We start from the raw sequence: 13,083 nt of genomic DNA, 5'->3' as shown, positions 1-13,083 counted from the left end.
GATCTGAGTCCCTAATGTTAAACAACATGTAATGCATGTGTCATGACGAGCATTAGTTGATTAACGTTGACCAAATTTTTCTATGATATACAGGCCATCATACCAACCACAATATGTTACCATTTGAAGTATCATAAGAGTATCTACCACCTAAATACGTTTCTTTAGAAAGATTTTAAAATAGCATGATTAAATTGGTGTATGATTAATTGTATAACCGTATAAACATTAATAAAATCATACAACTATTATCCTATCTTGTCTTCGTATTTATGTACTATCTTTATTTTTTCTTAAAAAAAAAAAAATTATTAAAAAAGTTTCGTATTGGTAATAACCAAATCATGTCTTTTATCATTCTTTATTTTTATTTTTAATTTTTTATACACATTTCTTTTATAATAAATATTAAACATTTTTTTAGAATAGATCAAAATATCGATTAATATCATTTATAATAAATTTTATTTTATGTAAATTAATTTTTTAAAAGTGACTAAAGTTATTTATTTCTATTTTTTTTTTTTACAATCATAAAGAGTCATCATAAACTCAATTATTAAAAGATTATTTGTTTTTAATACAATGTACCGTTTATTCACAACTTTAAATTATCTAAGACGAATGCTATAAATGTTTTTAAAAATGCTCAACTAAAAAAAGTTATATATATATATATATATGTATGTATGCAGGCTAAAAGCTCATGTAGAATTTATTTGTTTTTTAATTTATTCATGAATTTAATTTGCGTTAAATTAGTGTATGTATTTTTAAAATATTTAAATTAGCTTATCTTGATAAATTGTTAATAACATTGTTAATGATTTTACTGTGTGTCACTAATTTGGACAATTAATATTATTTGATTGGTTAACTTTTTATATTAAAATGTATATATTTTAAATAATATTTAAATTATTTTAAAAATAAAAAATAATAATAATTTTTTCTCTCATTTCTCTTACTTTCTTCCCTCTAAATACAAATATTAGGGACGTAAATTTCATAAAATTGTTTTTTTTAAAAAAAGTACAAATATATATATATATATATATATAAATTTGCAATGACATATTTTATACACAAATCTTAGAATTTTATTCAATCTAATTTCTCCACCAGCTCTTATCACACACTTTGATGAATTAAGAAAAAAAAAAAAAGAACTTGCTACTTAGATTTTTTTCTAATTTCTTTTTGAATAAGAACTCCTATTCTTCTTACAAATTTCTCTATGCATTTTCGTTTTCCTCTTACAATTTTGCCCAATTTTCACTCGTCTAAGAGCCTCCTCTAATTAGAAAAATTATCCTTTCCCAAGTGTTTCATTGATCAGAGGCCCTCCCTTTTCTCCTAGGAAGAAACCTGAGAAGAAGGTTTACCAAAATACACCGGACGCCATTGCCGCCACTGCTTCTTCTTCCACGGGGATCCAATCGCACCTAGTTGATTGGGAGGGATGAGTCCTCTAAGAGAATACCTGGAATTTGTAATATCACTGTAATTGTAATTGCTATTCGCGAAAATATTTTTCTACTTTTTTTTTTCTTTTTTTCCTTCACAATTTATGAAATTTGTATTATTATTATTATTTATTTATTTTTCCGTCCGACAAAAATAAGAATGAAAGATAACGAGTGAAAATGATTTATATCTTTTATTTTTTAAAATAATATAAATATTATTTAAAATATTTATTACATCAAATATTATATAACATCAAAGGAAAAAAAAATAATTATGTGATATGTGACACAATATATCATCAATAACTCGAATTTTTTAAAAAATGTAAAGATTAATTTAATATAAAATGTATTTTAGCATGTATATATATATATATATATATATTGAAATTAGGATGTCAGAGGTGGCTAAGTAATTGAATGGCATTCCAGGAGATACCTTGAACTTACGGAACTCTTTAGATAGAATTATTTTCAATATCCGTTCATAAATATATAAAAAAGATAAATAAATAAATCTGGTATGAACACCAAACGTTGATAACCGGTTCCTCCTGAGTGTTCAAATCTGGTGACTCAACCAAAACCTATTTAAATTCACACCCCCAAAACACACAGACAAACCAAAAAATCTTTACATTCTTCAGAGCGACGTAACCTTAAATCTTTTTTCAAAAAAAAAAAAAAAAAGGGAAACTTTTTCTATTTCAGGTAACGCTGGAAGACTTTGTATTCTTTCCCCTTTTTCTTTCTTGGTCAGGGGTTTCTAGGGTTTTCAATCTCTGCTTAAATTTTCACTGTTCCCATAGTCGGCGTAAAAATTGCTTCCTCTCGGGTAACTATTGGTACGCCATGTACTTGTCTTCAATTATCTTTTTTCTTTTTAATTTTAATTTTAATTTTAATTTCAGCTTCTATTTGGTCACGTATAAAATGGGAGACGAGAAACTCCTATATTATGATTGATGTTGATTAGGATGGATTGGAGAGCATGTTTTGGTTTCTCCGTAAGGATAGAGAATTTTTTTTACTACACGAGAAGGTTTTAATTTCCGTTTCCGCATTTTCAGAGCTGCCAAACGGCAAAGAAGATACTTGAGTAGAGAAGAGGACCGGAAGTTTCCGGTTTTTTCAACTTTCCGACATTTCCAATTGCGGTAAGTGAAATCCAGCCCGCGACCTTTTTTTTTTTTTTTTTTTTTTTTTTTTTTGAGGAAAGTCAGTAATGTTTTTGATACGGAAGTTTTGCTTATTTTCTAGTCTCTTTGTTTGGAAATAAAATATTTTATGGAAGATGAAAATTTTTATTGCTTTTAATCTGTTTTTTGTGTTGCCAGTTGCATCTTCAAGCCGGTGGATTTCTTCTGTTCACCACCCTTTTCCTTTTGGGGGTAGGGAACTGGTTTATTTCAACGGTCTGGGCTGCAAGCTTTAATATTTTTCTATATTTGAGTTGGATTCATTCTACATGATCGTTTAGTGCTATTGAACCATGGGAAATCTAGTTGCTCTTGTGATCGTGAACTTGCTATATAGATGATATTATGGTTTTTGAGCTCTTTCTTTGTTGACATTTAGTTTCTGAATGAAACAATTACAATTGCAGTGGAAAATGTGCAGTTGATGGAAGGATTTTTTTATGGATGGTATGGATGAAGGACTGGGTGACGAGATCACTTCAATTGATGCAGTTGAGGGTGCTCACTTCCGGAGCAAAGAAAATGAATATTCACTCAAACCCGAAAACTGCAACGGGGTGGAATCCCAGGAAATGGCTGCTCGGGCTGAAGCAAACTCTCCTGAGAGCTCATTTCATGTGCTTGCAGATATGTTGGAATGTAAGAATTTAAATGAAAATATGGACACTGTGGGTACATCAGAAAATGCATGCATTATCAGTCATACAGTGGACGATGCAGGTACCATTGTTGAGGAGTTGACTGTGAAAAATTATGATGGTTCTAACTTGGCTTTAGTTGGTACATTGAACAATAGGGAGAAAATACAAAGTAGGCAGAACCAATGGCAGCATCTTTACCAATTGGTGGGGGGATCAGCTGGTGGGAGTTCACTTAGTGACAGGGATAGCAATTGGGCAATGCCGAATGTCCGGCAGAATGTGGGATACACGTCCTTCCCTGAGTTTTTGTCCAAAAAACCATCAAAAGTTGACAACAATGAAGTATTAGAACAATTAATGATTGGTGAAAACCATGCAGTTTCAAGCGATATATTGCCTCATGGAGGTATCAGGACAAAGATTCTATCCAAATCAGGGTTTTCTGAGTTTTTCGTCAAAACTGCTTTGAAAGGAAAGGGAATCATATGCAGAGCTCCATCCCCTAACGTCTTTAGAGCTGATCTTGGGGACCAGAATAATATAAAGACTGCTGTGGGTCCTAATGTGACTTCTAATGCCTTGGTAAAGGGTACTGGTGGGCCTGTGGTTGCTTCTAATGCTTCACTGAGTTTAGTTGCCAAGACATGTAACCATTCCTCTTGTGATATTGTTTCTACCAGGTCCAGTGGCTTTGAGCATGAGGGAATGACTTTGCGAGATTGGCTGAAAGCTGAGCACAATAAAGCAAGTAAAGCTGAGTGCTTGTATATATTTAAACAAATAGTGGATCTTCTAGATGATTCTCACTCCCAAGAGGTTGCCTTGCATGACTTAAGGCCGTCTAGTTTCAAGTTGCTCCAAGCAAATCAGGTTAAATACATCGGTTCATGTTTCCAGAGAGGGTTATCAGATGGTATTACCGAAAAAAATATTTCCCACGCTGAAGACCGTCTGACTAGGAGAAACCCAGTAGAGTATGTGGTATCTCCCTCTGCAAAGAGGCCGAAGTTCAATGAGAGCGCAAATTTTAGGAAGTGGCCTCTATTTTCACGATCTGGCATCAAAATTGAAACAGCAAATGATAGGGATCGTAACATAACTGGAAATTTTTTTAGTAAGTCTAATGAATGTCAAACAAGTGCTGAACATGGATTGGGTAGAAATTCCAGAAGCCTTCAGGAGCCAAATGCAGCTGCACAGCTATTGACCTGCAAGAGTGAGCAATTAGAAGAGAAGTGGTATGCAAGTCCCGAGGAGCTCAACGAAGGAGTCTGCATGATCTCATCGAATATCTATAGTCTGGGTGTTCTTCTTTTTGAGGTTTGAAAACAGCTAGTTCTTTTTGTGTCTTATGTATAATCTCCATAATCACTTCTTTATCCTGCTCAAATCATCCTGTAGTATATGTGAAGAAGTTGTTGAACACAGTGACTCCTATATTAGTATGTTCCATGCATATCATGGTGCATGATTTTACTCTTCTATGGTAAGATACTCAATTGTCATTGTAGTTGGATTCCTCATCCAAATTATTAGCTCTTTAGCGAGACAAGATTTTTCTTTCTGTTTGATTTATGTAAAATTGTATTTCCCTTTTTGGTCCAGGCTTTAGTTTCTCAGTCTGTAGCTTTAATTCTGTGTTCGCAATTTGCATCTGATAAACATCAAAGTTAATACATTGTTATCTCATGATTGGAAATCTGCAGTGTGGAAGATCCAGATTTATAAAATCACCTACATCTTAGATTGTTTAAGAGAAACTATGGACATATATGCTTTGAATCTCTTCCTCAATTTAACTAATTTCTTTTGGCAACTAAACAGACTTCTATTGTTCATCTAGATGAGACAATCTTTTATTTTTGGGTTCCAATCAATGTATGATTCTATATTTATGTATAATATTATTCACATTTATATACTTACCCATGCTTGTACATACATGAGTGGATAATACATGCATATTGGTCAGGGTTTCTATGGATTTACTGCAGAGAGGAAGTTTTAGAAAAAATTCGTTGTAGAATTTTTTTTTAAATTATCAGATAAGAAATATTGTTCACAAAAGTATCAAGGGAGTACCGCCCATGTACAAAGTATATATTACAATTCTATTAAGTAGTCCATGACCTACCCAAAAGCATCATAATCTTTAATGTCATGAACTAACAAAATAGAACCAAAGGTATAGATCCACCTATTTTTAATTTTTGTAATGTTAGTCTCTATGTTATCAAAAGTTCTTGCATTTATTTCCTTCCACACAATCCAAAAAATAGTTAGTGGTATAAGGAACAAATATTTTTTCTTCTTCCAATACCCTGTCCGCACCCACAACTCTTTACTCACATTTTCAGCCATAACCTAACATAATCCCAGCAGACCCAATACTGTGTACCAAATGCTGTAAATTGTCGGGCACCACAAAAGTAGATGGTTGCAGGTTTCCTCGTCGGATTTGCACACTTAGCATCTATTAACCGTGGTGTTAGCTCTTCTTTTCAACATATCAATGGTCAAATTGCATTCATTAGCGGCTTCCCACATAAAAAAAAGCCATCCTAGGAGGAATCCCACTTTTCCAGATCTTTTTGAAAGGAGCTGAACTGATAGTATTTCCAGCATTTGTGTCAAGAAGATTGTACATCAATTTCACAAAAAACCATTTTTCTCATCAGGCTTCCATACTCTCTTATCTCTTGCTTCTTTCACCTTCATGCTGTCCAAAGCCAACAGCAAGTTGCAATATTCATTAATTTCCCAATCCTGCAGATTCGTTGTAACTTTCACATTCCAAGTCTTCCCTTCCCCCGTATTTTTGTACATGTGCTTCACCTTCGCCTCCTTATCACTGGCAATCTCAAAAATTCTTTTGAAATGATCTTTAAGTTTAAAACTACCCATCCATTCATCCTCCCAAAAACTAATATCCTCACCATTTCCAAGCTGCCACCCCACACAGCCCATGAAAACATTGCTGTCATCCCTGATTTTCTTCCAACAACTCCTCCCATGAGGTTTGAATCTACCCCTTCTTCCCCTCTCCTTCTCCCAATCCCCCCACCTCGCATGCACGACCCTCCTCCATAGCCTCCCCTCCTCCATAAGATATCTCCATAACCATTTTCCATGAAGAGCGTTATTGAATTCACTAATGGACCTTAAACCAAGCCCCTTCTCCCACAACGGTTTCTTTACCTCCTCCCACCTTAATAAATAATGATATTTTCTATTCCCCTCCACGTCACCCAAAAAGAATCTGCATTGAATGTTTTCAAGTTTCTTTACTATGCTGGCCGGAATGGTTAAAATGGAGAGGTAATACATCGGTAAATTGGCCAACGTACTTTTAATCAAAGTAAGTCTACCCCCTTTGGAAAGAAAATTTCTTTTTCAAAACACTCTAAAATAGCAAAGAATTTATTGTAGAATATCCTTGCAAATTAAAAGAACGGACTGAATTTTTTTTTTTTTTTTGGAGAGGGGGGGGGGGGGGTGTCGAGTTGTTATTAATTTTGCTCATCTTTGGGGATTTATTAATTTTTGCTGCTTTTATCCTTGTGTTTCCTAGAGCCTTGGACTTAACTGATGATTCAGTCATGTTTCCATTTATGATGTAATCATATAATTAGATGGGGTAACAACTATCAGCTGTGTTTCAGAGTAATGGTTAATTTGCTCAAACATTTTTGTGGTTTGAATGTGAGGAACAAACAGAACTGTTTGTTTTAATGAATTCATCTTGCTTTTTGTTGCAGTTACTTGGTAAATTTGACAGTGAAAGAGAACATACTGCTGCAATGTCAGATTTACGTCACAGGATCCTCCCTCCAAATTTGCTATCAGAAAATCCCAAGGAAGCTGGATTTTGCCTTTGGCTACTTCATCCTGAACCTTCATCACGCCCAACTACTAGGTGATGCCGCACTCTTTCTCTGATAATTGTCAAGATGTAGAAATTTTCCAGTGTACTTGCATGTTGGGATTTGCAACTTTTAGCATGCCATTCAAAGATGAAACTTTGCCCATCAGAAAGCCCTAGCAACTAAAGAGGGCTCAAACTGAAGTATGAAGCACAGAAACTATCATGCTGCCCTCTTTAAAATCAGGGTCTTTAAAGTTTTGGTATCAATAGCCTTTAGATGAACCATCCAAGACGATTCTAATCTTGAAAGAAGAAACCATAACTCTGGGAGGAAGCCATGATGTCATAGGGCCTATTCAGGAAAAGTCCACCTCGATGCTCCAATAGAATGTACAACAGAATATATAATTTCTGGAGATAAGTAGCCACTGTTTATTGCTAGAATTTGTTGACCCTTGAAATATGAATTTTATTTCCCTTCTGTTGTCATTAACTGCTCATTGTGTTTGAATCAATTAGAGCTCCAACAAATTACAATATATATCATGTAGTACCAGAAGAGCTGAAGAAAAAAAATTGTGATTCTTGTTCGGTGTTCACAACAAATTGAGTACAAAATATGGTTAAGAATGACTAAAATACTCTTGAGAAAAAATTGCTAAAACAAAAAATTCTGTTGTCTCAATGTGTTACTTGATATATTTTGCAAATTTTTGGTGCTAACTGATCCAAGTAGCAATGTAAGGACCAATTACAATAATAAAAATAAAAGGAGGATTATGATGTTAACTCCTAGGCATTCACTAACTTCTTAGATTTCTTAAGTACACACACGAGACCGAAAATGTATGAAGTCAATGTTTATCCTTAAGTGTTGGTTCCTTTCTTTATTCGCTTTGTTAACCTTTTCTGGGTAATATATATTGCTCACTCTTTCTGGTTACCTCTCTTTTCAGTAATAACTAAGTTACTACTTGTTTTTTGCTTTCTTTGGCAAGAAGTTAAGATATAGATAGAATTCTGCACCAGTGCCTTTAATATTCTAACCTTATGATTTTTAATGGTATAACAGGGAAATCCTCCAATCTGAAGTAGTTAATGGATTCCAGGAGGTCTTTGCAGAAAAAATGTTGTCAGCTATTGACCAAGATGATGCAGAATCGGAACTTCTATTACATTTCCTTATTTTATTGAAAGAACAAAAACAGAAGCACACCTCCAAACTAGTAGAAGATATTAAATGCTTAGAAGCAGATATTGAAGAAGTTGAGAGAAGGCATGGTACTGAAAAACCCATGGTTAGTTCTTTCTTGCATAATGATTCCACTACTCAAATGGAGAATGGGCACTTCAAGAGTGCTATGAGTTCAGAGGCACTTCCTCATTTATTCCCTACTTCTAGTGCAAATGAAGCACAGTTGATGAAAAACATTCATCAGCTTGAAAGTGCTTACTTGTCCATGAGATCTAAAATCCATCTGACTGAGAACGATACTAAGATACGCTCAGATAGAGATCTACTGAGAAATCGTGACAACTTTTATTTGACACAAGTGGATGGGGAGATAGAGAATCCCAAAGACCAAGTTGGAGCCTTCTTTGATGGTTTATGCAAGTATGCCCGTTATAGTAAGTTTGAGGTACGTGGTGTACTGAGAAGTGCAGAGTTCAACAATTCTGCAAATGTCATCTGCTCTCTGGGTTTTGACCGGGATGAGGACTATTTTGCTGCTGCTGGAGTATCAAAGAAGATAAAAATATTTGAGTTCAATGCCATTTTTAATGACTCTGTTGACATTCATTATCCTGTGATTGAAATATCAAATGCATCAAAGCTTAGCTGTATTTGCTGGAACAACTATATCAAGAACTATCTGGCTTCTACTGATTATGATGGAATAGTCAAGGTACATTATCTCCAACACTAAGGAAATTTATTGAAAGACGAATTATAATGTTTGGTCGTCGATTTTCTGACATTGTGTGCACAGTTTTATCACAGTTTCAGCATTCTTTCTTTGATATTCTAACTGAATATCAACTGGAAATCATATATACTTATCCTGTGAATCTTATGTCAATCACCTATTTTTGCTCCAAAACTTGATTTATGTTGGAAGTTCCTGCAATACGGCTACATATCTACGTTTTTTTTTATCAACTTAGAATAGGTGTTTTTTTTCTTCTTGTTCTTTTAGTTATTAACTTATATGAAAGTATTTTTTCTTAAAGTAATAGTTAAGATTAAATTTTTAAGTTAAAAATGTTATAAATTTGAAGACAAAATATGCTTTAGGACTAGAATCGTATTGGTTTACGATTGTTTATCTAAAGGAATGTGAAAATTTAAAATGATATTAATTATATTGATGACAATTAGTTCTTGTGCAATATTTTCCTTAATTATAATGGAAAAATAACAAATGAAAATGATAATTTATTATTAATAATGCATGTTGCATGGATGGCTCTGGATAGAGGGTCACATTTTTATTTTTAAATCCATAGGCATTCTTCTCTCTTTCTATTTGTGTGTGAGTGTGTCATTATATATATATATATATGTATATATAAACCTCTAAAGAAGGAAAATTAGTTAACCATGATAGTTGTTGTCTCTCTCTTCTTTAATACTATCAAGCCCAAATAACATCTAGTATTGAGTTCCCCGGCTTTGTGCAAAATTGGAATACTTCCAAATTTAGCCACGTGTTCATTTGGAGTCCACTTACTCTTGCATCCTACTAATTATGTTTGTCTTACTCTGATTATTTATGATACTAGATAAGAAAGTGAATTGAACAAACAAGCTCAGGTGAGATTACAAGAACCCTTGAAATAAATGACTGGTTCTGCAATTAGGATAAAATAAATTCTTCTAGATGACTAAATGTTCATAACCTTTTCTGTCAACTCCCATGTTTCTCATTTCACTAGCTCTCCTAAATTATCTCAACTATCCCATTACCGTTTTTGAGCCCCTACATCTCTATCTCATCTGAACTGTTTCCACATTTTTCTCTCTTTTATATTAAGACAGTGGTTAAGACAGTGGTCTGTGTATGTTGAAGGGATAGGTGTCTCAAGATAAACTTCACAATACCTGAGCCCTTGACAGAGAAAATTTTAATTTTCTGTGTTGCAGGTTTGCATTTTTCCCTAAATTTGCTGTCTAATTATATGCATTTACACATTTTCATGAATTCTCTTCTCCGAATATGTCTCCTAATAATCAGTTCATGATATTTCCTACTTTTTCTAACTTATTTACTTTGATTACTTCAGTTATGGGATGTAAGCACTGGTCAGGCAGTTCTGCAGTATTTTGAGCACGAAAAGAGGGCTTGGTCTGTTGACTTTTCTCAAGCATATCCTACGAAATTAGCCAGTGGAAGTGATGATTGTTCCGTGAAACTGTGGAACATTAATGAGGCACGTTCTCTCTTGGCATTATAAATGCAATAAGAAAAATTCTGAAATCTCATAGAACACATTATCATTTTAGTCTTAGTCTTTTCCGAATTAATTATCTAAATAAATAATCTGAAAACAAAGATAAGGCTCATAGTGCACATCGTTTCTTATCTTGTAGACATCTTTTTTCCTTTGAATAAGTATTTTATTCCAAAAACATTAATTATTTGCATCCATGAATTCTTTAGAAGGGGGATGATTTAAGTAGGAGGGAACTAGTAGGACTGCAGGAAACTGCCCTTGGCTGGTTTTTCTTACTATTTGCAGAATAAGTAATTGATGATTGCATTATATCTATCACAATAAAAATGATTTTGTAGCAATTTAGGATTCTTCATCTGTCCCAAATTGGATCCAGTTGGACCTAACAAAAAAATTGTTCTTTCGAGGTTTGAAAGGGACATTTTTGCATAACTCTTTTAAACTATAAAACTAAGAAAAACTATAAACTAACATAAAGTTAACATTTAAACAAGTAATAAAAATTTAAAAATAATAAAGATTTGGACCGGATCATAGTGGACATAAGTCTACAAAGAAATAAAGACCATACTGAATTAATTAAGCCTGGGATGAATCAATTTAAGGGTCTGGCCCTGAGCAAACTATAAACAACCCTATCATTAAAATTGTCTTTCCCTAACATTCGTCTTGACGCTCCTGTATAATATGCCTCTTTCCTCTACTCCTTGAGAATTCTTGAAAGCTTTGTTTCAAGCAGCATTAAAGCTGATGCAATGTTATTTCTTTTCATGTTTGCATTGCAGAGAAACTGCATAGGCACGATGAGGAACATTGCAAATGTATGCTGTGTTCAGTTCTCTGCTCACTCCACTCATTTGCTCGCATTTGGGTGTGCAGATTACATAACCTATTGCTACGATCTTCGAAATCTGAAAGCCCCTTGGTGTAAATTGGCTGGCCATGACAAAGCTGTGAGCTATGTAAAATTCTTGGACCATGAAACTCTTGTTACTGCATCCACCGACAACACATTAAAGCTTTGGGATCTGAAGAAAACCAGTTATAATGGCCTTTCAACCAATGCTTGCAGTCTAACTCTTAGCGGACATACTAATGAGAAGGTTTGTGTCTGAATTCTAGAATATAGCTCTTGCTTTCCCTGTATCTAGAGAATCTAACCAGTTTCTTTCTTCTTTGGTTAACCTGAATTGTCTCTGTTATCCTCCAGAACTTTGTTGGTTTGTCAGTTGCTGATGGTTATATATCATGTGGTTCAGAAACAAATGAGGTATGCATATTTTTTTCTTTCACATTTATTGAAATTAGAAGTTTCTTCTGGGTCACATTAAAAAAGGACAAATTTTGAGTTCCTTCCACCACTGCAGATATACTTTTTCTCCCCACAAAGTTTTGCAAATACTCTGAACTTTTGGATGTGCTGTTTCTTTTTAGGTTTATGCTTATTATAGGTCTTTACCTATGCCTATCACCTCCTACAAGTTTGGCTCCATTGATCCTATATCGGGGAGAGAGACTGATGATGACAATGGACTGTTTGTGTCGAGTGTCTGCTGGCGAGGGAAATCGGATACGGTTGTTGCTGCAAATTCAAGTGGATGTATTAAAGTGTTGCAGCTTGTTTAAGGAGAAATTTACCCTCTTGAGATCAATTACAGTATGGACATGGGGTAACTTCTCTGCAGCTTGGGAATCCAAATGCTTTTTTTTTCTTGACGCCTTTATTAAGCTGAGGCAAAGAAAAGCTCTGAAAGATAGTACTACATCTTGGGTTTAGCCATTCAAGGAAAACAGAAGGGGCAGAACTATATTTCCTAGTCAGTTCAGTTCTGAAATGGTGTCTCAGAGGAAAAGCCAGGAAAAATGGTTCTTGTTTCTGATCTCCAAATTAAAAGAAGGGATCTCAAGTCATAATTTAAGGGCTCATGAATGTTGACCATTAATTGAAGCAGTTTCACAAACTTGAAACAAGAGAATCAGGATCTGGAAATAGGGAAACAGATTTTAGATGTGGAGCATTCTTGAATCATGGAGACAAATTTTAGATGGTGAGCATTCTTTAAATCACAGCGTGGTATATATGTATGACCAAAGTTTGCAATTGTTTCTTAGATACAAGTGTCTGGTTCTGGTGGTATTCAGGCCTTTAATAGCAAACCAACAAAATGATTTGTTCAGAAGACAGGACGAGAAATGGACGAATTATCAACAGTTAAAATCAAGTTCCTGGTAGTTGGCTACTTAGTTGTATCCAAGTATTCAACGTTGAAAAACGATTATTATATGCTGTAAATCTCATATAATTCAATGTATATATTAAATTTTGTTTTGTTTGACAGCTAATTTTCCCCTTTAATATTAATTCTCGTGTAATATATCACCTTTATTTACCAATAAAATCACACTAAATGCATTGACCTTTCCTCCTATGTATAAAGTTGTAGCTGTAAATT

General features: G+C 34.0%; 1 protein-coding gene across 13 annotated transcripts; it reads left to right on the top strand.

Moving 5' to 3' along the window:
• Positions 1 to 1,979: 1,979 nt before the first annotated feature.
• SPA2 (SPA1-related 2) lies at positions 1,980 to 13,053 on the top strand. 13 transcript variants are annotated; one of them, XM_022035305.2, is made up of 10 exons: positions 1,985 to 2,314; positions 2,540 to 2,626; positions 2,807 to 2,860; positions 3,090 to 4,629; positions 7,068 to 7,225; positions 8,247 to 9,081; positions 10,460 to 10,606; positions 11,416 to 11,733; positions 11,841 to 11,900; positions 12,065 to 13,053. In XM_022035305.2, the coding sequence occupies exons 4-10, from the start codon at positions 3,109 to 3,111 to the stop codon at positions 12,254 to 12,256; spliced, it is 3,231 nt and encodes a 1,076-aa protein (XP_021890997.1). In that variant the 5' UTR covers positions 1,985 to 2,314; positions 2,540 to 2,626; positions 2,807 to 2,860; positions 3,090 to 3,108; the 3' UTR covers positions 12,257 to 13,053. The 13 variants fall into 13 exon arrangements, with proteins under 13 accessions (XP_021891003.1, XP_021890997.1, XP_021890994.1 ...); XM_022035302.2 differs by having other exon boundaries at positions 3,076 to 4,629; XM_022035303.2 differs by having other exon boundaries at positions 2,807 to 2,884; positions 3,076 to 4,629.
• The last annotated feature ends 30 nt before the right edge of the window (positions 13,054 to 13,083 follow it).

Source organism: Carica papaya, chromosome 4 (genome assembly GCF_054855325.1).
Source record: "Carica papaya isolate Zhongbai chromosome 4, ASM5485532v1, whole genome shotgun sequence".
NCBI lineage: Eukaryota > Viridiplantae > Streptophyta > Magnoliopsida > Brassicales > Caricaceae > Carica > Carica papaya.
The sequence above is the reverse complement of the archived record's forward strand: the minus strand, read 5'-3'. Positions and strand labels throughout refer to the sequence as shown.